A 27,768-nucleotide genomic window follows, 5' to 3' on the forward strand; every position below is an offset into this window, starting at 1 on the left:
AGTTCTTTACTTGTTATAGTAGGTTAAAAATTAACCTCTAAACCCCCGACCGCCAACAACGGGTCGGATCTCATACAGGGGAAAACGGAAGGTAGGCTGTTTATTTTTACGTTAAAAAGGGCTTCTTAAGATCCCTTTATACAAAGTTATAAGTTGCGAGTAGCTAATTTTGGGCCCATTATATCCCGCAGTATTTTTCTGGGCATTTGAGGGCACAAATCTAGCGCAATGTGAACGTTCTAAACCAGCGCGTTCACAGGATCCCACTAGAAAGCTGATTTAAATGGACTTTAATTTACAGCAATTAAACACTAAATTCCTTCCATTTGGCCTATAAATTAATGTAAATGAGATTTAAAAATCATGTTTTATTGTGAATTATTTGTGAATATTGACTAATCTTTTGGAATTTTTTGAGGATGTAACAAGTAGAATGGATAAGGGAGAGCCAGTGGATGTGGTGTATCTGGACTTTCAGAAAGCCTTTGACAAGGTCCCATACAAGAGATTAGAGTGCAAATTTAGAGCACATGGTATTGGGGGTAGGGTATTGATATGGATAGAGATCTGGTTGGCAGACAGGAAGCAAAGAGTAGGAATTAGCGGGTCTTTTTCAGAATGGCAGGCAATGACTAGTGGGGTGCTGCAAGGCTCAACGCTGGGACCCCAGTTGTTTACAATATATATTAACGATTTAGACAAGGGAATTAAATGTAACATCTCTAAGTTTGCGGATGACACAAAGCTGGGTGGCAGTGTGAGCTGCGAGGAGGATGCTATGAGGCTGCAGGGGTACTTGCATAGGTTGGGTGTGGGCAGAAGCACGGTAGATGTAGTATAATATGGATAAATGTGAGGTTATCCACTTTGGTGGCAAGAACAGGAAGGCAGATTATTATCTGAATTATGTCTGATTAGGAGAAGGGGAGGTGGGTGTGCTTGTACATCAGCCACTGAAAGTAAGCATGCAGGTACAGCAGGCAGTGATGAAAGCTAATGGCATGTTGGCCTTCTTTGCGAGAGAATATGAGTTTAGGCGCAAGGAGGTCCTACTGCAATTGTACAGGGCCCTGGTGAGACCACACCTGGAGTGCTGTGGAAATTTTGGTCTCCTAATTTGAGGAAGGGCATTAGAAACATATAAAATGCAACTGGATCCTCGACTTCCTGACCAACAGACCCCAATCAGTGAGGATAGGGGACAAATCATCCTCTACAATAATCCACACCACTTGTGCTCCACAAGGATGTGTTCTCAGCCCCTTCTTTACTCCTTGTACACCCACCACTGTGCAGCCATGTACACATATAACTCAATGTTCAAATTCGCAGACGGCACCACCGTTGTGGGCCAGATATCAAATAATAATGAGATGGACTACAGGAAGGAGATTGAGAACCTTGGGTCCTGGTGTTGAGACAACAACCTTTCTCTCAATGTCGGCAAGACAAAGGAGATAGTCATTGACTTCAGGAAGTGAAGCGGTTCACACACCCCAGTTTGGTGGCACCGACGTAAAATAGTTGAAAACTTCAAATTTCATGGAGTAAATATCACCAACAACTTCTCCTGAACCACCCATATTGAAGCAACACCCAAGGAAACACACAAACGCCTCCATTTCCTTAGAAGTCTTCGGAAGTTTGGCATGTCCCCTGCAACTCTCACCAATTTCTACAGATGCACCACGGAAAACATTTTATCAGGATGCATCCCAGCATGGTTTGGGAACAGCTCCATCCAAGACCGCATTGTGGACGCAGCCCAGACCATCGCACAAACCAACCTATTGACTCCATTTATACCTCACGCTGCCTCGGCAAGGCCAGCAGCATAATCAAGGACAAGTCGCACCCTGGCCACTCCCTCTTCTACCCTCTCCCATCAGGCAAAAGGTATAGAAGTGTGAAAACAACATCTCCAGATTCAGGGACAGTTTCTTCCCAGCTGTTATCAGGCAACTGAATCATCCCACCACAACCAGAGAGCAGTGCTGAACTACTATCGGCTTCGCTGGTGACCCTCGGACTATCCTTGATCGGACTTTGCTGGCTTTACCTTGCAACAAAAGCTGTTCACTGAATCTCGTTATACGTGACAATAAACTAATTCACTGTTTGGCCCCAGAAGATAGACACGAAATGCAGGAGTAACTCAGCGGGACAGGCAGTATCTCTGGGGAGAAGGAACTGGTGACGTTTTGGGTTGAGACCCTTCCTCATTATCCCCCCCCCCCCCCCACCATCAGTCAGAAGATGACCAGAAACATCGTCTGTCTATTCTCTCCACAGATGCTGCCTGACATGCTGAGGTTCTTCAGCACTGTGTGATTTACTGAATTAAGAGTGGCTCATAGACAATGTAGGGCAGTCTGTGGATTTCGCACTGAATCTGAACCGAGGTAATATGTGGGGGAAATTAGTCAAACTGATGACTCCAGTCGGCAGAAGAGTCCGCTGATCTCCTCCCTGCAGGTTCATAGAAGGAGAGAACTTACTTGTTGTGCAATTTCTCTAGACATTTATTCCCATATTTCACGAAGCAAAACATCAGGCAGCATGGGTGTTACATCTGATCACGGATGTGAGATTGGAAGATTGAAAGATACCACAAGGAAACAGGCCCTTCAGCCCACCGAGTCCACCCGTTCACACTAGTCCCATGCTATCCCACTTTCTCATCCACTCCCTCCACACTAGGGGCAATTTACAGAGGGCCAATTAACCTACAAACCCGCACGTCTTTGCGATGTGCGAGGAATCCAGAGCGCCTGGAGGAGACATTTGCAGTCACAGGGAAAACGTGCAAACTCCACAGAGACAGCACCCGAGGTCAGGATTGATCTCGGGTCTCTGGCGCTGTGAAGTAGCGGCTCTACCACTGTGCCTCCCCTCACCTCCTGCTGGTTTTATTCCACAGAGCCCCACCAAAGAGTGAGAGCAAAGACAGGGTGGGAAGTTTGAGACTGGCGTCGATATAGAGCGTTTCAGAGCCGAGGTACAGAGTTTCAAGCTTCAAGAAGCAACACCGTGTTTCACGGAGCTTCACAAAGCCTACACATGTACTAGAAACAAAGAAGTGCAGGTGCTGGTTAATACACAAAAAGACACAAAGTGCTGGAGTAACTCAGCAGGTCAGGCAGCATCTCTGGAGAACTTGAATAGGTGACGTTTCGGGTCGGGACCCTTCTTCATACAGAAGGGGATTGTCCAAATTGCAGCATTAAACCAGTTGCCCGACATAGAACAGATATTTAGTTATTAGTTCACCAGGAGAATTTCCAGAGTAATATTGAATGAGTCACCAGCTGTAGACAGCAAGAGAGGTGCCGGGTTTGAAGAAGAACACTGTGTGGAGACTGAACGTTTGCGATGCTGTGACTGTGGGGTGGCCTCTGGTGGGTGCGTTCATGATTCACGGGCACAGCCCTGTCCGAGCAGATGGTAGACGGCATGTTCATTCCCAAGGTGCTCCGTCCTCACCGGCTCCACATTCTCTACACTCTCCGCCCTGGACTTTATCGATCTCACCTCCTTCTTCACTGCAATAAACCAAAGAGGAAAACTCTAAGGGGAACTCAGGTCAACAGCTGCAGTGTGCAAGCCATGTTGACTACAGCAAGGTGAATGGTTTAAAATCACATTGGACACATTCAGCCACGGGGCACTGAACTACACTGCTGAAAATGATACACGTGTCAGGGGTTATGGGGAGAAGGCAGGGGGCAGCGATAGATCAGCCATGATGGAATGGTGGAGTGGACTTGATGGGCCGAATGGCCTAAATTTGCTCCCATCACTTATGAACATGAACATAAGTTAATGAGTTTCAACTCATTGAAACTTATCAAATAGTGAAAGGCTTGGATAGAGTGGATGTGGAGAGGATGTTTTCACCACTGCAGCTATTTACAATATACATCAATGATTTAGATGAAGGGATTCAAAGTAACATTAGCAAATTTGCAGATGACCCAAAGCTGGGTAGCACCGTGGCAGTGTGAACTGTGTGGAGGATGCTATGAGGATGCAGGGTGACTCGGGCAGGTTGGGTGAGTGGGCAGATGCATGGCAGATGCAGTTTAATGTGGATGATTGTGAGGTTATCCACTTTGATGGCCAAAACAGGAAGGCAGATTATTATCTGAATGGTGTCAAGTTGGGAAAAGGGGAAGTACAAAGAGATCTGGGGGTCCTTGTTCATCAGTCACTGAAAGTAAGCATTCAGGTACAGCAGGCAGTGGAGAAAGCTAATGGCATGTTGGCCTTCATAACAAGACGAGTCGAGTATAGGAGCAAAGAGGTCCTTCTGCAGTTGTACAGGGCCCCAGTGAGACCACACCTGGAGTATTGTGTACAGTTTTGGTCTCCAAATTTGAGGAAGTTGCTATTGAGGGAGTGCAGCGTAGGTTCACAAGGTTAATTTCCGGGATGGCGGGACTGTCAAATGTTGATAGAATGGAACGGCTGGGCTTGTATTCACTGGAATTTAGAAGGATGAGAGGGCATCTTATTGAATCATATAAGATTATTAAGGGGTTGGACGAGCTAGTGGCAAGAAACATGTTCCCGATGTTGGGGGAGTCCAGAACCAGGGGCCACAGTTAAGAATCAGGGGTAAGCCATTTAGAAGGAGATAAGAAAAAACGTTTTCACACAGAGATTTGCGAATCTGGGGAATTCTCTGCTTCAGAAGGCAGCGGAGACCAATTCTCTGGATGCTTTCCAGAGAGCTAGACAAAGATAGTGGAGTCAGGGGATATGGTGAGAAGGCAGGAACGGGGTACTAAATGTGGATGATCAGCCATGATCACAGTGAATGGCAATGCTGGCTCGAAGGGCCGAATGGTCTACTCCTGCTTAGACCTATTGTCTATTGTCTATAGTGGGAGAGTCTAGGACCAGAGGTCACAGCCTCAGAATTAAAGGACATGCTTTTAGGAAGATGATGAGATGGAATTTCTTTAGTCAGAGGGTGGTGAATCTGTGGAAATAAGAAGGCTGTGGAGGCCACGTCAATAGATATTTTTCAGGCAGAGATAAATAGATTTGTGATTAGTTATGGGGAGAAGGCAGGAGAATGGAGTTAGGAGGGAGAGGTTGATCAGCCATGATTGAATGGCAGAGTAGACTTGATGGGCCGAGTGGCCTCATTCTTCTCCTATCATTAATGAACTGAGAAGATGGGAACTTGACCTTGTCAAAGTCGACAGCGTGAGGAGGGATGTCGGTGAATACAATGATCTCACTGCCCCTCATAACCTGACCATTTCCCACAGCATTTTAAAGGCCATCCATCGCGTATCCTTGAACTGTTCCACTGCATGAACTGCAAGGTGAGAACAACAATGTTGTGAGGAGGGGAATGTGATAATTAGTGGGTCAGGCCATTGGGGACAAAACGTCTCCTACAGTTTGAAACGCTGTCATGAGAACCTTTGTGTTCGTGTAGAGAGCGGGTAACAAATCAACAACCTGCTGGATGGAAAAACAACAGAAACACTTTGAGTCGACACAAAGTGCTGGAGTGACTCAGCGGGACAGGCAGCATCTCTGGAGATCATGGAAAGGGGATGTTTCAGATTGGGACCTTTCTTCAGCCTGATTGGGGGTGGGGGGGGGGGGGGGGGGGAGGGAGGTAAGAAAAGGCCAGGACAGATCACAGCAGGCAATAGATGACCTTGGAGAGGGCGGTTCCCTGTTTCTATGGATGGATTTAAGAGAGGGTTATGTTAGATAGAGCTCTAGGGGCCAGTGGAATCAATGGATATGGGGAGAAGGCAGGTACGGGTTATTGATTGGGGACGATCAGCCATGACCACAATGAATGGCGGTGCTGGCTCGATGGGCTGAATGGCCTCCTCCTGCACCTATTTTCGATGTTTCTAGGTTGATTGTTGGCAGGAGACACTGTGATCCCAAGAGGGATACATCGTTGTGAGACACAAAATGCTGGAGTAACTCAGCGGGTGAGGCAGCATCTCTGGAGACAAGGACAGCGTGACATTTCGAGTCATTATGAACTGTGAACTGGTTAGCCCACTTTTAGTTGAGGGGGGGGGGGGGGGGGGGGGGGGGATGGAGGGGAAGGGGGAGGGGAGTGTGTGTAGAGGTCACCTAACATTGGAGACTTCCACTTCATACCGCTAGGATGTAAGCTACTCATGCAAAATATGAGGTGCTGTACTCCCAATTTGCGCTGGGCCTCACTCTGGCCATGGAGGAGGCCCAGGACAGAAAGGCCAGTGTGGGAATGGGAGGGGGAGTTAAAATAGTTAGCAACCGGAAAATATGGGAGAGAGAACCTCTTAGGGAAATATATAAAATGATGAGTGGTGAAATTATGGATGACATTCTGATTTTTTTCCCCAGGATGGAAAAATCAAAAGCTAGCGAGTCGGTCTTTAAGGTGAGAGGGACAACACTTAACGTAGATGTGTGCGACTAGTTCTTGTTTACCCAGTGGGGGGGTGGGGCCTGGAACGCAATGCCATGGGTGGTGGTTGAGGCAGATACCACAGGGGAAACAAAGAACTGCAGATGCCAGTTTGCACAAAAAGATACAAAGTGCTGGAGTAACTCAGCAGGTCAGGCAACATCCCCGGAGAACATGGGTCGATGACGTTTCAGATCAGTATGAAGAAGGGTCTGGACCCAAAACATCACTGAGCCATGTTCTCCAGGGATGCTGTCCGACCCGCTGAGTTAAGTTGGCATTGTGTTCAGCATGGACATTGTGGGCTGAAGGGCCTGTTCCTGTGCGGTACTGTGCTATGGTCTCTGTGTATCACATCACCCCTCTAGCAGACGGCAGCAGTTGTCCCCTAGGGTGGGCCTGTCCCGGACTGTCCCAGAGCAATATTCCACATGATGGATGGATGAATGGATTCCAGCAGCAAACAGCGGTGCAGTCTGAGGGTGAAGCTTTGTGCACAAGTGTGTTACTGGAGGAGGAGAGGTCATGTACAAGGATAAAGGGACACACATGACACTCTGCCATCCTTATCAGATGTGTTGGAAGGAACTGCAGATGCTGGTTTACACTGAAGATAGATACAAAATGCTGGAGTAACTCAACGGGACAGGAAGCATCTCTGGAGAGAAGGAATGGGTGATGTTTTGTGTCGAGACCTTTCCTCAGACTGGGCGGCATGGGGAGAGGGAATCTAGAGATATGGAAGGATAAGGTATGAAAACGGCAGATCAAAGCTGACGATGATAAAGAAATGAAGGTGACAGCTTCCCCTCAGTCAACAATGAACCATTCTACATTTCCTTATTATCGTCTGCTTTGATCTATCATCATCACACCTTACCCTTCCATATCTCTAGTCTCCCTCTCCCCGATTCTCAGTCTGAAGAAGGGTCTTGACCCAAAACATAACCTCTTCCTTCTCTCCAGTGATGCTGCCTGTCCCGCTGAGTTACTACAGCATTTGGTGTCTATCTCCTGCCCTCATCAGAGCCAGAACTCAGCAGTGATTTGGAGAACTCAATATGTTTGTCAGGAATCTCAGTGAAATGCCTTTGGAAAGTCCCAGATCCATCGATAGAGACGTGTTTATTCCACATGGACACCTGGCCACATCACTCCCAGCAACACAATACTCCCAGCATGCTTGTTGCCTGCTTCTTTCTGGGTTGAAGGTAACGTTACATTGAAAGTTGTAGAACATCAGCACTCACTTGACATTGAGCATGCACCGATTACAGCAGCCATCAGCACAGTTAGACCGCACGAAGCCAGTATTATCCACAGCAGTTTGTCTCTGGAATGACCTGCACAGATAATTTAGGAAACGCATTAAAAGTTTGACCTGAAACGTCAGAGTTTAGTGATTCTCTGCTTTACTCCTTATATACATTGACTTCTCAGCCACTGGGAAGTGTTGCCTCTTTGCAGCAAGGGAAAGCGGAAGGTGGTGTCAGGAGGCCCTGCAGAAGCCTGGGGCTCGCCTGGATCAGGACCCGCTCATAGGAGCTCGAGTGAGGACTGGGCTTTGGAAACGTTGCCAAAACCTGGCGCCTCTTGCAAGGGGGCTCAGAGGACTATTCCTGTACACTTTGCTATTTGGAGGTTGTACTTGGGTATCGCAATACCCTACTGGACTGCATGTAAGAAGAGAATTTTACTGTGCCTACAAATAAGAACCATTGAAGCCATTGACGTGCATTTGTACAGGTGTGGCCCTCCCTTCCTCCTATCTTACTGCACATTAAGTGGAGAGCAGCAAGATCTAATGCCCATTCTCTGCCCGGTTTAGATTCAGAGATTCACACCCCACACTCAGAATGAAGGGCGAACCTTTAGTGACAGTCGGCAGCCAGGTGAGAATCTGAATGAGTCAGAGTGCAGCGGAATATTGCCTTGTTTACACGCCAATTCCATGCCGGCCGCTCGTCCCTGCGGCACAGTGTGGTCCCATCCACCGACTCGTCCTCCCAGAGTGGGAATACCACCCAGGCAACGGTTCACAACATGCATCTCGCCTGATCTCCAGTCCAATGCTCAAGCAATTGTGAGACTCATGGTGCACTGTGTGCATTCTGCTCGCCCAACTACAGGAAGGAGAGGATGTAGAAGAGATTCACCTGGGCTTGTGGGTTTGAGTTACAGGGAGAGGTTGCATAGGCTAGACGTTTCTATACAGCAGAGGAGGCTGAGGGGTGACCTTACTAAGGTGTACAAGATCATGAGGCGCTGGGATAAAGTGAAAGTTCGCAGACATTTCCCCAGGGTCGTAACTACAGACTGTATGCAGTTTTGGTCCCCTAATTTGAGGAAGGACATTCTTGATATTGAGGGAGTGCAGCGTAGTTTCATCAGGTTAATTCCCGGGATGGATATGCTGAGAGAATAGAGCGGCTGGGCTTGTGCACTCTGGAGTTTAGAAGGATGAGAGGGTATCTTATTGAAACATATAAGATTGTTAAGGGTTTGGACACGCTAGAGGCAGGGAACATGTTCCTGATGTTGGGGGAGTCCAGAACCAGGGGCCACAGTTTAAGAATAAGGGGTAAGCCATTTAGAACGGAGTCGAGGAAATACTTTCTCTCACAGAGAGTGGTGAGTCTGTGGAATTCTCAGAGAGCGGTGGAGGCCGGATCTCTGGATACTTTCAAGAGCTAGATAGGGCTCTTGAAGATAGTGGAGTCAGGGGATATGGGGAGAAGGCAGGAACGGGGTACTGATTGGGGATGATCAACCATGATCACATTGAATGGCAGTGCTGGCTCGGAGGGCCAAATGGCCTGATCCTGCTCCTATTGTCTATTGCAAGCCAAAGCTTCCAGGGACCGGATGATTCACACCCCTGTACACCTGAAAGCTCCTGGGATGTGCCGCGGTGTGAAGAGCAAGGATGGACCCGGCGGCTGCTGAGAACAAGGACGCACCCAGTGGGTTGCACACAGCCGTGGGTGGCGACAGGCCCAGTTCGCCGAGGCGAAGAAGGACCTGGATGGCCGCTGCCTGCAGTGGAAGCGTGGAAGCCACTGAGCTCGGTCCCGAAGACCGGAGAGCCGAGGAGGAGGGAGCCGCTGGCAGCGACGGATGCAAGGAGTGGGCCGTGGTATTGCTTCCAGCGCCCGCAAGGTCGGCTGCAAGAGGTGTCCACGGGACACAGAGGTGATCGGGCGAGGAGAGAGACGTCGGCACCAGGGCCAAGCTGACTGAGGGTGACAGAGGCTCTGCAGCAGCCTGATGCTCACTTGGATCAGAGGTGCTCCAGTACATCCAGCACGTGGACCCAACTTTGGGCTTTGGACCTTTTTCTTTTGTAAATATCGCCAAAATATGGCAACTGGGGCAAGAATTACTCTATGCAGTGTACACGTAACAATAAAGAACCATTGAACCCGAGCAGTGTGTCATTTGTGGAAAGGTTCTTCTGGACCAACACCTTTGACCACTTGTCCATCGGGCAGTGGTCAGCACGGAATTGGTCCAGCCTCCGAAAATGTCGGATGAATTTGTTGCATGGTTCATGAATATATTTATTACCCGAATAAAGTTTATTTTGAAATTTAAAAAAATCTCACCTGTTCTGAGCAGTGTGGATAGGGGTCAGTAGGAGCGTCCCTTGTAGCCAGGGTCTGGAGGGCAAGGAGCGCCGCCACTCCACCTAGGGTCCGCAAGGGGAGGAGTGGCTCTGCTGTCAGTGACCGAAGGACTGGTGACGGGATCTAGGGAGTGGGCATGGCTGAAGATGTCTCGGCCAAGCTGGCCATCCGTGAGTCACGGCGCCAGGCGGAAGCCAGATGCTTGCCCCTTTACAGGGGTTACAAGCGCGCCCGGGTGGTGTTTGAGAGGGTGGTGTTATTTGTAACATAGTTGTTTGGAAATTGAGTGTCTGAATAACTTGGTGATTTTGTAACATGGTTGTGGGTACGTCACCTGTACATCACCTGTATGTCACCTGTACGTCACCTGTACGTCACCTGTACGTCACCTGTACGTCACCTGTACGTCACCTGTATGTCACCTGTACGTCACCTGTACGTCACCTGTACGTCACCTGTACGTCACCTGTACGTCACCTGTATGTCACCTGTATGTCACCTGTACGTCACCTGTACGTCACCTGTACGTCACCTGTATGTCACCTGTACATCACCTGTACGTCACCTGTATGTCACTTGTACGTCACCTGTACGTCACCTGTACATCACCTGTATGTCACCTGTACATCATCTGTATGTCACCTGTACATCACCTGTACGTCACCTGTACATCACCTGTATGTCAACACGGATGGGTTTTTTTGGTTTTTGTATCGTGTTCCTAATCAAATTAATTATTTTTGATACATCTCACCTGTGCTGCTGGCGTGGGCTCGTTCAGTGATGGGTTTGTGGAGCGTGGAGTGGTTCACCTGGCAGGTGTAGTCTCCACCCTGGCCCCAGGCGGTGAGGGTGAGGTTCAGGAAGCTGGAGATGGAGAAGGAGCCGTCAGGGTTGGGGGAGAGGGGCCCGGTCTCCGTCCCGTTGGTGAGCTGGTGTCCGTCTGCGAACCAGGACACCTGGATGGGGCCGGGGTAGAAGTCCAGCGACGTGCAGGTGAGCCGGACCCCCTGGGTGGGGGTGGACACGGGCTCCGCTCTCACCCAGACCCGCGGACGAGCTGTGGGTCAACGGCGGTGAGTTAATGAACGGTGGTGGCTAGAAACGTCCCCACTGCACCCACACAGTAGATGACCCAACACGCAGCGCCCCCACAATATGATGTTGTCCCCTGGTCCTCAGCGTCACTGACATTGGGGGTTCAGGCTTGTGCTCAGTAAAGTGCGCATGGCCATATGTTGCACAAGTCTCTCCTCAACCCACAGTCCATCTCTAGAAACGGTCAAACAAGGAACAAGTTTCACAAGCTCACGTTATAGGAGTAGAATTAGGCCATTCGGCCCATCGAGTCCACTCCACCATTCAATCATGGCTGATCTCTGCCTCCCAATCACATTTTCCCGCCTTGTCCCCGTAACCCTTGACGCCCGTTCTAACCAAGAACGACCATGGCCGTAATCAAGTTTGAAGCACTGACCATTGGTCCTGTATAACTGGGCTGCCAGCACGGGGAGGTCTGGCTGGAGAGGTGGTCGTCACATGATCACTGTGTCATTCCACTTCCAACCGGACCCTCCAAACAGTCGTGCTCCCACTCCCACGTACCCGGTGATGTAACCGTGGCGATGGGCACAGTGTCAGTGTTGTCCTCACCTCACCTCACAAACACTGTCTGCTGGCTCGCTGCTGCTGCTCTACGGTGGATCAGAATGATGGCAGGGCCCATCGATCTCCATCCCCCACATGTCCTTGCAACTGTAACCCAATCCCCAGATCATATCATCTTGAACGTGGTATCCCTCCATTGCCCCAAACACTCTTCTCCCCCCGCCCCCCCCCAACCCCCCCCCTACCCCCCCCTCCACACCCCCACCCCTTCCCACCCCAACCCCCTCCCCATCCCCCCTCCCCTCCCCAAGCCCCTATACCCACCCCCCCTTCCCACCCCTTCCCTCCCCAAGCCCCACACCCTTCCCATCCCCCCCTCCCCATCACCATCCCCCCCCCCCCAACCCCTCAACCCCCCCCCCCCCCCCCACCACAACATCCTGTCACCGTGCATCACAGCTGGTTTGCCAACAGCCCGCCCAAGACCACAAGAAACTGCAGTGTTGTGGACACATCCCAGTCCATCACACAGACCAGACTCTCCACATCAACTCCATCTGAACCACACGGCCTCAGAAAAATACCCTCAGCATAATCAAGGACCACTCACACCCCGGGTCATTCCTGCTTCTCCCCTCTCCCATCCGGCAGAAGGTACGAAAGCCTGAAGGCTCATAGCACGAGGTTCAGGAACAGCTTCATCCCCACTGTTATCAGACTTGTGAATAACTCTCCCATAAGCTATGGTATAGTCCCAATCTTCCGATCTACCTATTTGAAGCCCTTGTACTTTTTTTATCTGCACTTTCTCTGGTAGCTGTAACACTCTGCTCTGTTTATTTTCTCTTTGCACTACCTGTTGTACTCATGTGTGGGATGATTAGACCGGTTAGCATCCAAAACAATGTTTTTGCCTGTAGCTCGGTACAAAATAAAGCAATTCTGACCCCCACTCACCGTTCACTATCAGCCTTGTACCTTCTCCTTTTGCTGTCAACGTTGGGGGAGGTATTTCAACAGACAATTGACAAAAGTATACGCCAGAGTCATGCAGGTGAACGTTATAGATGATTAAAGATGAGGAGTTGGCCGAGAGGTCCAGAGTAACATTAAAACCGCTCGTACAGGACTGTCGCGAACCGGAGCTGTGTTTATTTGCCATACGATGACACAATGGCCGTGCACTGGAGTTCCTCGTCCACTCAATCCTCATCTGATCTCCGTCCCCACTGCTGTAGGAACAGTTTATCCGAGCCACATCCCCCACCAGCACCTCCATCTCTGCTGGTGTCTGGGACACAACCACGGTCTTGCTTTTCACTGAGGAAGGAAGAAGATGAACTGATTGTAATCTCCAGTGTATAATGAAGATATGGTGTTGAGATATGATGAAGAATTGAGGATATGGTGAAGAATTGAGGATATGATGTATTGAGATATGGTGAAGATATGAAGAGATATGAGGATATGATGCATTGAGAGATGGTGAAGATATGAAGATATAATGTATTGAGATTTGATGAAGTTATGATGTAGATATGTGGATATGACGTGTTGAGATATGAGGATATGATGCATTGAGAGATGGTGAAGATATGATGTGTTGAGATATGATGTAGATATGAGGATATGATGTGTTGAGCTTACAGTTGCGTTTGAGGTTTGGTGGAAGGCGAGAGTGTGTGGCGCTAATCTGAATAAACACCAGTGTAAATATGTGCAGTGTTCACTACTGGGGTCTTGTTCTGTGCAGTTGTCCACAGCCTCACTGTGTTCTCAGCAGATTCCAGCTCTTGAAGAAGAGGAGAAGGTTCCACTTCTGGAATCGACACAAAATGCTGGAGTAACTCAGCGGGACAGGCAGCATCTCTGGAGAGAAGGAATGGGTGACGTTTCGGGTTGAGACCCTTCTTCAGACTCTTTTGCAGTTACAGTGGGCCAATGACCCATCATTTATTTATTTGCCTCTGTACTCCACACTTTGAGATTTGTAATAGAAAAAAAAAAAATCACACGTGGTTAAAGTGCACATTGTTAGATTATATTAAAGGTTTTTTTTAAATACATTTTGGTTTCACCATGTAGAAATTACAGCAGTGTTTATACATAGCCCCCCCATTTCAGGGCACCATAATGTTTGGGACACAGCAATGTCATGTAAATGAAAGTAGTCGTGTTTAGTATTTTGTTGCTTATCCGTTGCATGCAATGACTGCTTGAAGTCTGTGATTCATGGACATCACCAGTTGCTGGGTGTCTTCTCTGGTGATGCTCTGTCAGGCCTGTATTGCAGCCATCTTTAGCTTATGCTTGTTTTGGGGGCTAGTCCCCTTCAGTTTTCTCTTCAGCATATAAAAGGCATGCTCAATTGGGTTCAGATCGGGTGATTGACTTGGCCACTCAAGAATTGAACATTTTTTAGCCTTGAAAAACTCCTTTGTTGCTTTAGCAGTATGTTTGGGGTCATTGTCTTGCTGTAGAATGAACCGCCGGCCAATGAGTTTTGAGGCATTTGTTTGAACTTGATCAGATAGGATGTGTCTATACACTTCAGCATTCATTATGTTACCATCAGCAGTTGTATCATCAGTGAAGATAAGTGAGCCAGTACCTTCAGCAGTCATACATGCCCAGGCCATAACACCCCCACCACCGTGTTTCACAGATGAGGTGGCATGCTTTGGATCTTGGGCAGTTCCTTCTCTCCTCCATACTTTGCTCTTGCCATCACTCTGATACAAGTTAATCTTCATCTCATCTGCCCACAAGACCTTTTTCTAGAACTGTGGTTGCTCTTTTAAGTACTTCTTGGCAAACTGTAACCTGGCCATCCTATTTTTGCAGCTAACCAGTGGTTTGCATCTTGCAGTGTAGCCTCTGTATTTCTGTTCATGAAGCCTTCTGACAGTGGTCATCGACAAATCCACACCTGACTCCTGAAGAGTGTTTCTGATCTGTCAGATAGATGTTTGAGGATTTTTTTAAATTATAGACAGAATTCTTTGTCATCAGCTGTGGAGGTCTTCCTTGACCTGCCAGTCCCTTTGAAATTAGTAAGCTCACCAGTGCTCTCTTTCTTCTTAATGATGTTCCAAACAGTTGATTTTGGTAAGCCTAAGGTTTGGCTGATGTCTCTAACAGTTTTATTCTCGTTTCTCAGTCTCATAATGGCTTCTTTGACTTTCATTGGCACAACTTTGGTCCTCATGTTGATAAACTGCATTAAAAGTTTCCAAAGGCGATGGAAAGACTGGAGGAAAGACTAGGAGCTGAGAGCTCTCTTATACCTGCATTAAGGAGGCAATTAAACACACCTGAGAAATTACAAACACCTGTGAAGCCATGTGTCCCAAACATTATGGTGGCCTGAAATGGGGACACTATGTATAAACACAGCTGTAATTTCTACACGGTGAAAACATAATGTATAAAAATGGCCTTTATTAAAATCTGACAATGTGCACTTTAATCACATGTGATTTTTAAAAATTACAAATCTCAAATTGTGGCAAATAAATAAATGACGGGTCTTTGTCCCAAACATTATGGAGGGCACTGTACCCCTCAGTAAAATCACCAACATACATCTGGTCCTTATCTCTGTGTGAAAATTGGCTCCATAATTGTGGACTAACTTCAAAACCATGAACTGAGTTGTGTTTAAAAGTGGGGACTCGAAGTGTCGAAGGGCCTGTTTTCACGTTGTATCTCTAAACAAAACTAAACTAAACTATTAAACAAAAAGTCAGAGATCATATTTCTGGCCTTGAACATTCTTCAGCTCAATTAGTGTTGAATGCCTGCGGTGTTGGGGTTTGTTGTCATGGTTTGTATGGTGAAAGTTTAACACAACACAGTGTGTCAGCACAGTGACGCAAGTGTCTGTTTCATCAACGTTAACCTCGTTGTATCTTGCAGTAAACGTTGTACACTTCATCCTTTATCCATTGTGCGCTGTGGACAGTTTGATTGTAATCATGTACAGGCTTTTCTTTGACTGGACAGCACACAAAGGTCTATTGCTGGACCTTACACACAACAATAATAAACTGAACGAACATAATTCATCGTTTCTCCAATCACTTGTACGTTGATGGGTGTGAAGGAAACTCACCTGCAGTTAGACACATGTAAAGAACAACACCAACTCCGGCCACTGGTGATCTCAGGAACCTCATTGTACCCCTGGCATCCTGAAGATGGAGAAGAGAAATGATTCAACTGCTCATGCAGGGAATTGTCAGTCCGTGGGTTCGAGCCGTATGTTTGTGTCGGCTGCTGCAAGTAAGAATTTCATTGTTCCAATGTCAGTACATTTGACAATGAAACACTCTTGACTCTTGACTGTAATTTGGAGAAACTATCTACACTTATGCCCCTGTCCCACTGTATGAGGTAATTCAAGAGTTCTCCCGAGTTTCCCCTGATTTGAACTCGTAGAATTCAGGTAATAGCCGTTCGTAGGTACTCGGGGCTCTCGTGGACATTTTTCACACTGTTCAAAAAAGTTCAGGAGTTTACCGTGTTTCCCGGGTATCTGCCGTTAGCGTTACGAGCCGCTAAGAGACGTCCCCGAGCTCCGACGTACCCGCCACGTACATTCTACGTGCTTACCACGAGTTTGATTTTTTTGTTAAACTCGGGAGACCGCTTGAATTACCTCGTACAGTGGGACAGGAGCTATAGAGTCACTGTCAGAGAACTGTACAGCAAGGAAACAGGCCCTTCGGCCCAACTTGCCTGTGCCAATCAAGTTGACATTCTGTGCCAGTCCCATTTGCCTGTATTTGCCCCATATCACTCTAAGCCTTCCTGCCCATGTATCTGTACAAATGCCTTTGAAAAATAATTATTGTATCTGTTCTATACTTTCCTCTGGCAGCTCAATCCAGGATACAGACTACTCTATGAGTGAAAATGTTGCCCCTGAGGTCTCTCTTAAATCTCTCCCCTCACCTTAAGCCTGAGCCGTCTTGTTCTAAAATCTTCTTCCCTGGGGAAAAGATTGTGAGCGTTCACCTTATCCGTGCCCTTCATGATCTTGTACACGTCAATAAGGTCACCCCTCAGCCTCCTGCGCTCCAAAGTCAAAAGTCCCGGCCTATCCAACCTCTCCCTGTAACTCAAGCCCACAAGCCCAGGTAACATCCTGGTGAATCTTTTCTGAAACCTCTCCAAGTTACCAGTTTGTAAAACAAAGCAAAGTTCCAGGATTTTCAGCATAGCTATTTTAAAATATATATTAGTTACAAAAATACATACAAACAAAAACAAACCCACCACCATAATACAAAATAACAAATATTCTTCAACATTAAATAACTATTTCCCCATCCTTATTGAGGTTACATTCCACCTCCCGTGGAGCCCAGCGGTCCTGGAAATCCCCCAGGGCGCCCGTGGACAGCGTGAAGTCCCTTTCTCGTTCCACCCGGGCACGGACGTACTGTAACCCTGTAAAAGGGGCGGGCAGCAGACTCGGGCATCCAGCGTAGTTCTTGGGGAGATGAAGTTGGAACTGGGTACGAAATGTCTGGACACAAGCCTGTCATTTATTCCCCTTGTGGCCAGAAGGGGAATAAACTGGCTCTGATTTATGGATTGTGTAAGAAGGAACTGCAGATGCTGGTTTAAACCAAAGATAGACACAAAAAGCTGGAGTAACTCAGTGAGACAGGCATCATCTCTGGAGAGAAGGAATGGGTGATGTTTCAGGTCTTTCTGAAGAAGGGTGTCGACCTGAAAACGTCACATCACCCATTCCTTCTCTCTAGTGATGCTGCCTGTCCCGCTGAGTTACTCCAGCTTTTTGTGTCTATTAAATTTGTGGTGTATCGAGTTGTGTATTTCCATTTCGCCTTCATCTCAGCCCTGCCCCTGATGTTGGCTCTGGAGTAATTGGCCCATTGCATCTCAGCCGAACCAATCTTGCCTGCACTCATAATGCGTATACAACCTGATATGGATGGTGTGGGCTGGAGGTGTGAAGGGTTGATCGGGTGATACTCGTTAATGGGGAATCCTGATGCTAAACCGTGGGGCTCAGCTGAGAATGGATCTATATTTCTGAAGCAAGCTTCCATTTTCAATTTGGTGAAGTAGGTTTAGTCCCTGACCTAAGATAGACACACAATGCTGGAGTAACTCAGCGGGGCAGGCAGCATCTCTGGAGAGAAGGCCTGGGTTTGACATTCAGCCTGACCTGCTGAGTAACTCCAGCACTCTGTATCTTTTCTTGTATACCAGCATCTGCAGTTTCCTTCTTTCTACTCTTCTCTTCAATTTTTAGCTGTCAACCCACATAGACACTTGTCATCGTTCTACTTTAGTGCGTTTTTGACATTCTTTCCGTGCCTGAGATTCACGTGCCTGAAATTGCAGGGAGACGGGTTTTTCCGGTTATACTGGCCTTCCAGATTATTTCCCTCCTTCGTTGGCATGTGGTTGCTGGAGAATTTTAAAAGGTTTAAATCCACACCCAGGCACCAGAAACACCTACAGTCATACAGCACGGAAACAGGCCCTTCGGCCCAACATATCCATGCCGCCCAACATACAATAATCCCATTTTCCTGCATTCAACCTATTGTACACACCTCTAAACCCACACTGGAGGCCCTTGCACAACCTTTAATCAGACTATACTGGATTTTACCTTGCTCTAAATGTTAAACCCTTTATCCTGTATCTGGACACTGTTGACGGCCCGATTGTAATCTTGTATAGTCTTTACGCTGACTGGTTAGCACGTAACACAATGCTTTTCACTGTACCTCAGTAACTTGTGCCAATAAACGGAACTGAAGTAAAGTTCCCCTGGGTAAAAGACTCTGTGCACTCACCCTATCTATTCCCCTCTTGTGTGTGCTGTCAAAAGCTTAGAGAAAGCAAGTTGTTGATATTGCAGGGTATTTGGTGTTTTCTTTTATAAGTTGGATATCGGGCGGCACGGCGGCGCAGCAGGTAGAGCTGCTGACTCACATCACCGGAAACCCGGGTTACATCCTGACCTCGAGTTCTGTTTGTACAAAGTTTGCACCTTCTCCCTGGGACTGTGTGGGCTTTCTCCGGGTGCTCTGGTTTCCTTCCACACTGCAGAGACGTGTGGGGTTGTAGGTTAATTGGCCCTCTGTAAATTGGCCCTAGTGCGTAGGGCGTGGATGAGAAAGTGGGATAGCATAGAACTATTGTGAACCGGTGATCAAAGATCGGCATGGACTATGTGGGCCGAAGGGCCTGTTTCCTTGCTGTATCTCTAAACCAAACTAAAGTAAACTTGGCTTACCCAGTGTTGTTGCCACAGTCTGCCACCTAGTGGTGACTGCGCTGAACTCACTCCTGGTTTTCTCAGTATTCCTGCCCAGGGAAATGGCAGGAACTCTTTTTCCTCGGCATTGGGCAACAAAGGTTATTTTTTGTTAAAGTGTTTCCAAGTTGCTTCACGTAACTGCAAATATCACCAGCCATTTGCAAGCACGTACGCACAAGGAACTGCAGATGCTGGAATCTAGAATGGAAACAGAATGCTGGAAGAACTCAGCGGGTCAGGCAGCCTCTGTGGGGGTGACAGCGAATGACACATCAGGACTGAGTGGGGACTGAGTGTGGGGGGGATTTGGGTTTCAAAAGGAAGGAGTCCACGATGTGTAACTGAAACAAGTTATCCACCCACAAGCCACGTGTACAGAGATGGGATTTAAAGGTGTGGTTCCCAGCCAGATGTTGCCTGCTGGGTACCACTGGCAACATCTGTCCTCCTCTGCCCATCAGTGCCAGATGCTGAATGCAACCAAATAGAAAACCAGGCGCATGGGCTTACGGTGATGGGAAAAGCTTTAACAAGAACCTGAGGGACAACCTTTTCACACACAAGGTGTCGGGGTTTATGGAACGAGCTGCCGGAGGAGGTAGTTGAGGCAGGTACTGTCACACCATTTAAGACATTTGGACAGGTACATGGATAGGAAAGGTTTAGAGGGATATGGGCCAAGCGCTTGTCACTCATCACCCACTAAATCACCCTCTGTCTGCTTCTGGTGAGTTGAGGTTGGATCCAGTCACCAACCTGCTCTGAACTCACAGGTCCTAACCAGCCTGGCATGTGGAGCAGCTCACAGTTACTGAAGTCCTTGTAAACCGCATCCACCACTCTGCCCTCGTCAATATCGATGGTCATTGGCGGTTGTGGCCGTGGGTTTGTGCTGCACACATGCTCCAGGGTCAGTCTACTGCCATGACTGCACTCTGGCAACTCTCTGATTACAAGTAGCCCGGGAAACATGCAGAGATGTAACACAGAGGGCCCAGTCCTGCCCTCACGCACGTTTTGTGATGGCTTGTGGTCGGCAGGGCTGCCACACATTGACGGCAATCACCAAGTCACAGAGTCACACAGCACGGAAACAGGCCTTTCGACCCAACTCATCCATGCCGACCAATATACCCCATCTACATTAGTCCCACCAGCCTGCGTTTGGCCCATATCCCTCTAAACCTTTCCTATCCATGTACCTGTCAAAGTGTATTTTAAATATTGTTATGGTACTTGCCTCAATGACCTCCTCTGGCAACTCGTTCCATTCTCCCACCACCCTCTGTATGAAAAAGTTGCTCCTCAGATTCCTATTAAATCTTTCCCCCTTCGCATTAAACCTATGTCTCTTAGTTCTTGGTTCCCTCCCCTGGGTACAAGACTGTGTGCATTCACCCTATTTATTCCCCTTTATACCCCTCTATAAGATCACTTCTCAGCCTCCTGCATCCGATGCTGCTGCCTTCTCTGCGGACGTGCCGTTGGAGATGATGGTGCAGAGAGGAAGGTTCCATTGCGCAAATTGGTGACAAACACATAGCCAGAGGAGTGTGGGGCAGAAGACAGGGGGCCGGCAGCACACTGCGCACTGTCTCTCCCTCGGATGGGGTCACTTTGTGATACACAGTTCTGTGCACGCCACATCCATGGTTAGTATTCTTGCACTATGACTACCACTTCACACAGAGGGTGGTGGGTATATGGAACGAGCTGTCAGGCGAGGTCATTGAGGCAGGTACCAAAACAACAATTAAAAGACATTTGGACAGGGATAGGAAAGATCCAGAAGGATATGGTCTGCCGCAGGGTTCGGTGCTGGGCCCGTTACTGTTTGTCATCTACATCAATGATTTGGTTGTAACATAGAACATAGAAAATAGGTGCAGGGGTAGGCCATTCGGCCCTTCGAGGCTGCACCGCCATTCAATATGATCATGGCTGATCATCCAACTCAGTATCCCGTACCTGCCTTCTCTCCATACCCCCTGATCCCCTTAGCCAGAAGGGCCACATCTAACTCCCTCTTAAATACAGCCAAGGAACTGGCCTCAACTACCTTCTGTGGCAGAGAATTCCACAGATTCACCACTCTCTGTGTGAAAAATTGTATGAGAACATACATGATAAGATTAGCAAGTTTGCAAATGATACAACAGTTAGTGGTTTTACAGATAGTGAAGATGGTTGTGAACAATTGCAGCAGGTTCTTGATCGATTGGCCAGGTGGGTGGAGGAATGGTTGATGGAATCTAATATAGAGAAGTGTGTGGTGTTGCATTTTGGGAAGTCTAACGTGGGCAGGACCTACACAGTGAATGGTCGGGCTCTGGGGAGTGTTGTAGAGCAGAGGGATCTAGGAGCATAGGTGCATGGTTCCTTTAAGGTGGAGCCACAGATAGATGAGGTGGTCAAAATGGCTTTTGGTACATTAGTGTATTGTGTATCCATCAGTGTATTGAGTATAGAAGTTGGGAGGCCATGTTGCAGTTGTATAAGACGTTGGTGAGGCCGCATTTAGAGTATTGTGTTCAGTTCTGGGCACCATGTTATAGGAAAGATGTAGTCAAGCTGGAAAGGGTACAGAGAAGATTCATGAGGATGCTGCCAGGACTAGAGGGTGTAAGCTACAGGGAGAGGTTGAGTAGGCTAGGTCTCTATTCATTGGAGCACAGGATGATGAGGGGTGATCTTATAGAGGTGTACATAACCATGAGAGGAATGGATTGGGTAGTCTCTTGCCCAGAGTAGGTGGATCGATGACCAGAGGATATAGGTTTAAGGTGAAGGGGAAAAGATTTAAGACAAATCTGAGAGGTAAACGTTTCATACAAAGGGTGGTGGGTGCATGGCACAAGCTGCCAGAGCGGGGTAGTTGAGGCTGGGACTATCCCAATGTTTAAGAAAGTTAGACAGGTACATGGATAGGACAGGTTTGGAGGGATATGGATCAAACGTGGGCAGGTGGGACTAGTATAGGTGGGACATGTGGGTTGTTGTGGGCCGAAGGGCCTGTTTCCATGCTGTATCACTGTACGACGATGATATGAATCTAACGCAAGCAGGTGGGACTAGTGTGGATGGGGCACCATGGTCAGCATGGGCATGTTGGGTCGAAGGGCCTGTGTCTGTGATGTGTGACTCTATGACTATTTCACCAGTGAGAAAGTAAAGAGCACATGATGGTACATGGCAGGAAGTTGTTTACAGCTCTATAGGACTTTAGTTCGGCCACATTTGGAGTATTACGTGCAGTTCTGGTCGCCCCATTACAGGGGGGATGTGGAGGTTTGGAGAGAATGTATAGAATGTTGACCAGAATAACACCTGCATTGGTTGGGATTAGCTACAGGGAGAGGTCGCTCTGGTGAATTGTTTTCTCTGGATTGCCCGGAGGTTTCGAGGAGCCCTGATACAAGTCTAGAACATTATGAGAGGCAGAGTTCGGGTAGACAGTCAGAACCTTTTTTCCCAGCATTGAAAAATCAAATATTAGTGGGCGTGGCTTTAAAGTGAAAGGGGCAAAGTTTAAAGGAGATTTGTGAGGCAGGTTTTTCACACAGGTGGGTGCCTGGAACTGATGACTGGGGGGCTGTGGTTGAGAAAGATATGTTAGAGGCATTTTAAAGGCCTGTACTTGTACTGTTGTATGTTCTATGTTGTATGATCTATGTTGTATGTTCCAGCTGTTCCCTCAACATGGGGCCAGATCACTGATGTCCAGATAACGCAAGCGTGGCCACTGACCAGCTTCCTGTCCACACAGGATGTGTGTTGGAGTTATCTCCACACTGATCTCCACACTCAGGGCCGGCCTTAAGCCGATTGGACAGATTGCTCCCAATTGGGCCCCGCGAGTAAGGGGGCCCCGGCGCCAGAGTAATCTACTCTCGACTCGGGTAGATCTACCCCGGGTGGAGGGGGGAGAGAGGGGCAGAGAGCGCGTAGAGGGGTGGAGGGGGAAGAAAGGGGTAGACGGGGAGGGGAGTGTGAGGGGGAATGGAGAACGGGGAGCGGGGGAGGTGGGTCATTCGCTCACGGCAGCGCCCCCACCCCTCCAGTCGCCGTGCTTCACGCACACAGCCCCGGCTCCACCCCTCTCTCTCCCCGGGGAGACGCGGTGAACAATACAAGGAGGGCCGGGCTGGGGGGGTTGGAGCAACGTTTACAAACCTCGTCCTCAGCTCACACCCGTCCGCCCGGACCCCGCATCCGCTCCTGCTGTCGGCTCTCTCCTTCCCTTTCTCTCCTTCTCTCCTTCCCTCCCTCCCTTCTCTCTTTCCCTCCCTCCTTCCTCTCTCTTTTCCCTTCTCTCATTTGCTCCATCCCTTCTTTCTTTCTCTCCTTTCCTCCCTCCCTTCTCTCCTTCCCTCCCTCCCTTCTCTCCTTCCCTCCCACACACACATAAAGCACAGACAACTAACACACACAACTATGTTAGGATGGGGTAGAAGCCCAAAGGGTAGGATGGGGCTGAAACACAAAATGTAATGGTTTTTCACCAATGGTTATTGGTTTTCCAGGATCTATTTAATTAAATTACTTCTTTTTTTTCATTTTACAGTAATTAAAACACGAGGTATTGTAACTATGTACTTTTCAGAGGCGATCTATACATTTTGTTTGTTACTTGTAAGCTTACATGTATGCAATTATAAATTAAAATGCAGCTTAGATCTGTTTGGTCCATTAAGTCGCAGGCACTTTTTAAGCGCACATTTTGATGACTTTCCATTCTACCATAGAGATATAACGTCTATAATAGACTTTATTTATATTTCTATGAATCTACAGACCTTGGCTGGGAACCTGGGGCTCACCAAAATAGTTCCCAATTGTGCCCCGCACCTCCTAAGGCCGGCCCGGCTCGGCCCATGTTGGCCGATTGACTGCACATTACGTGCGCTGGTAGAACGTAGCGGTTGGTACAAGGACACAATGCAGAAATATCTTTATAATATTTCATGCGGTAACTGAAGCCAGAACAAGATGATATTGTTGACGATGTTTGCTGCATAATACACACACAAAGCTCTAATACATGGACATTATGGATTAAACATTGCGTATAACCACTTGTTGCCCATTGTGTATACACTAAATGCAGGTTATCACGTTTACAGTTGGGGTGACCTGACCGTGGGCACGGACGGAGCAGTCTATCAGGTAGTGAGCACATTAGTCCTGACCCAGACAAGGGCCGGGACTTCCCGTCTCCTGGGCCCTGATGGAAGGTCCAGGTGAGAGTTCACAAGTTGCCAGGTCCAGAATGGCGATGCAGGTGAGGCTTCCACCAGGGTCTGCTGGTCCTGCTCATTGACGATGGTGACCACACTGTACACGAGAGTGTGTACACACTTGAATAGTAGATCTTGTCCAATTCCCAATGAGCGCGTCAGGTGGGATCACACTCTAAACTCAACCAGTGTTAACTAATTCCAGGGTTCCAGCTCCGACAGAGGAGATGGTCTTTGCATGGGACCACAGTGTAACTTCACAACCAAGGCTGAGGATGGCTCTGGGAATATAGGAATTGTACACATCTCTATAGAGCATTCAGGCTGCTTGAATCTACAACAGCTTCCAATGATAAATATGAAAAGTTAATGAACCAGTCGAAATATTTAGATATTAACAATATTCCAGAAGATTCACATTTTACCTTAGGAGATAATGATGTAGAAGGAATGGCAGAACGATTTGTCTTAAATGGTCAGCTTTGTATCAGAGCCTTCAGAGATTTCACGGAATCTAAAGGCTGCAAAGACAATTCCGGTATCAACAGCAGAATGTGAAAGACAAAAGCATGAATGTCTGCATGTCACCGCAACGTGCAAGACTTCAAACTGATCATCTCTCAACTCCTCTATTTATGAAGTTGGTGGGACCTCCTCTGTCAAAATTCAACCCCGAAGAATATGTGAGGACATGGCTTCACAGTGGCAGAAGGCGTGCTGAAGAAACAGCATGCAGAAAGAAAGAGGTGACCAAAAAAATGGAGATTATATACTATTATGGAACATTTTGTAATGTAAACTGGACTGTAATGTAAATTGTTGCATTTGTTCATTAATAAATAAGTAGAAATATCAGAATAGTAGATTGTACTTACATTTATGTATTGGCCGATCATCGTACTACATATAGCAATATTTGCAAACTGTATACTTATTATTATTGGCGGATCATTGTATGTATATAGTACATGTAACAAGATATGCAAAGTTGTAAACTATACACTATTATTATTCTCAATAAATTTATGAAAAATCTGATTATTTTTTTAATTTACCAAAATATATATTTGTTATACCTATCTTTATTTGACTGAGTTACTGATTAGTATCCTGGCAAAACAGAGTATCCAACGCCGAGATCCTGTCTCGCGCTGGTCTTCCCAGTATGTACACTCTACTCAGGCAGCGGAGACTCCGGTGGCTGGGCCCTGTCCACCGCATGGAGGATGGGCGTATTCGCTGACATCTCAAAACGGGGAAGAGAAAAATGATCCGACATCTCAAAACAGGGAAGAGAAACTGTTGAACACAGCAGCAGACAAGCAGGCCGGGCTGAAAGGAACGCAGCAACTTCAACAGTTGGTCTCTTCAGCCATAAGCAACGCTGCTCCAGCCAAGGTTTGGAGCAAGCTGGCAACAACTAGGATGCATCACCCACGGTCAGTCATGACTGAAAGGGGGCCTACAAACTGATACAATGTGTCTGTAACCATCATACCCAGTGCTATATTTAAGAGGGAGTTAGATGTGGCCCTTGTGGCTAAAGAAAGTAGGTACAGGATACTGAGTTGGATGATCATATTGAATGGCGGTGCAGGCTCGAAGGGCCAGATGGCCTACTCCTGCACCTATTTTCTATGTTTCTATGTTTCTATATAGGCACAAAATGGCCCTGAAATTTACCATATTACAAAAAATTTATCATGAGGGGCATATGGCCCCTGTGTTCTCTTTAACTGAGCCTAGGGTGGCTCAGTGTGGCCTCACCAGCGCCTTGTACAGCTGCAACATTAGGTCCCGACTCCTAAACTCCACAGCCTGCCCTGAAGACATCCAGCTCATCACATTCACTGCCGCATCCAACCCTCGCCATTGGCAGGAGCTGTCAACTTACACAGAGGTCCCTCTCCACATCTACACCGCTCTGACCCTCTGCCATCTATACCCCGAGCGCCCTCTCCATGGCCTCATGCTAGTGCCAGGAAATGTCTAATGAAACAGAAACATGGAATGATTGAGAAAGTAATGGAAGGTGAAACATAAAAGCACCCACCAGACAGACATCTGTTAACAAATTTTTTACATTGAAATTTGTGATAAACATTGCCCAATATGTACAGTCTGAACGTGTTCGAATTGTGTAGAATATTTAAATTTCACATCAATGACATTATGATACATGGGTCTACTAAATAATAAATAATGCGTAACCTATATAAAAAATAGCCCCCTCTTCACACTGTCAGAAACCTCAAGACCCGGTTCCAAATATGTCCATCACAGGTAGATACGACTTGTTTGAAGATCTCTCATTTACTCTGGTGTGAGCTCCATCACTTGTGCTCTTATTAGCTTCGCCATTGTTACGTCTCTCATGTGGATGAGGACAAGAGGTGATTGGAGATATAAACTCCTCTTACCTACGAGTGGAAACTCCAGGACCAGTCGTTGCATCGATGCTCGGGCAGACAAGTATGTCAGACACACTCTCGTGTGCAACTGCTCGTTCTTCTGAAGATTCCTTCAATCTCGCTGAAGGTCTGGTTCTGAAGCGAGTTTGCAAGTTGCATAAACACATACATGTGCGAAAGCAGGGTTTTTTGCTTTGAGAGTGTGTGGGTGGGAGGGAGGCAGTGAAGCCTGTGCACTTGTGACACCACAGAACTTGACTTCCTTCCTCCAGGATTTCACTCGGACGATTGCAAAGATATCTCAGTTTCAATCTGCATACCACTGGGTTGGTAGCTGCCCAAGCGAAATATGAGTCCAGTTTGCATGTGCATGTGCATCTAGCAATGGTGGAGGCCCACGACAGAAAGGTAAGTATGGGAATGGGAATGGGAAGGGGTTAGTGGTTGGCAGAAGATTAAATCATGCCTTTGTCGTGTCTGAAATCCTGAGCTGTTTGCACGATGTGTTGCAGGAAGCTTCCCTGGGTAGATTTTGAGATTGCTGGAAAGTAGGTCAGATGGATAACTACTGTGTGATAATATATTTTAAATGTTCATGAGTGATCTCTGTCTGCAAAACTTGCTGATCTTTTAGTTTAGTTTCGAGATACAGGGCGGAAACGGGCCTTGCGGCCTACCTAGTCCGTGCTGACCAGCGATCCCTGCACTTTAACACTACCCTACACACAGTAGGAACAATTTACAATTTTACCGAAGCCAATTAATCTTTTAACATGTAGGTTTTTGGAATGTGATATGAAACTGGAGCACCCGTGGAAAACCCACGCAGGTCACGTGGAGAACGTACAAACTCCATATAGACATTGGGCAGCACGGTGGCGCAGCGGTAGAGTTGCTGCATTACATCGCTTACAGCTCCAGAGACACGGGTTCGATCCCGACAACGGGTGCCGTCTGCACGGAGTTTGTACGTTCTCCCCGTGACCTGCGTGGGTTTCCTCCAAGATCTTTGGTTTCCTCCAACACTCCAAAGACGTACAGGTTTGTAGGTTAATTGGTCTGGTATAATTGTAAATTGTCCCTAGTGTGTGTAGGATAGTGTCAATGTGCGGGGATCGCTGGTCGGCACGGACTCGGTGGG

At 47.6% G+C, this 27,768-nt stretch overlaps 1 protein-coding gene across 2 annotated transcripts; it reads right to left on the reverse strand.

Moving 5' to 3' along the window:
* Positions 1-2,505: 2,505 nt before the first annotated feature.
* On the reverse strand, positions 2,506-27,768 carry LOC129702575 (immunoglobulin lambda-1 light chain-like). Of its 2 annotated transcripts, XM_055644360.1 has the most exons (6): positions 26,637-27,768; positions 15,785-15,863; positions 12,628-12,990; positions 10,817-11,122; positions 7,687-7,779; positions 2,506-3,542 (listed from the first exon to the last, which is right to left on the reverse strand). In XM_055644360.1, exons 2-6 carry the CDS (start codon positions 15,846-15,848, stop codon positions 3,409-3,411), a joined length of 960 nt encoding a protein of 319 aa, XP_055500335.1. In that variant the 5' UTR covers positions 15,849-15,863; positions 26,637-27,768; the 3' UTR covers positions 2,506-3,408. The 2 variants fall into 2 exon arrangements, with proteins under 2 accessions (XP_055500335.1, XP_055500333.1); XM_055644358.1 differs by lacking the exon at positions 26,637-27,768 and having other exon boundaries at positions 15,785-16,843.

Source organism: Leucoraja erinacea, chromosome 13 (assembly GCF_028641065.1).
Source record: "Leucoraja erinacea ecotype New England chromosome 13, Leri_hhj_1, whole genome shotgun sequence".
In the NCBI taxonomy this organism is placed as follows: domain Eukaryota; kingdom Metazoa; phylum Chordata; class Chondrichthyes; order Rajiformes; family Rajidae; genus Leucoraja; species Leucoraja erinaceus.

Coding starts and splice junctions, on each gene's coding strand:
- LOC129702575 (XM_055644360.1), bottom strand. CDS start 15,848: ATGAGGTTCCTGAGATCACCAGTGGCCGGAGTTGGTGTTGTTCTTTAC. Junction 11,123..12,627: donor TACAAGGCTGATAGTGAACG/GTGAGTGGGGGT, acceptor GTTGACCCACAG/CTCGTCCGCGGGTCTGGGTG. Junction 7,780..10,816: donor AGCCCACGCCAGCAGCACAG/GTGAGATGTATC, acceptor TTATCTGTGCAG/GTCATTCCAGAGACAAACTG.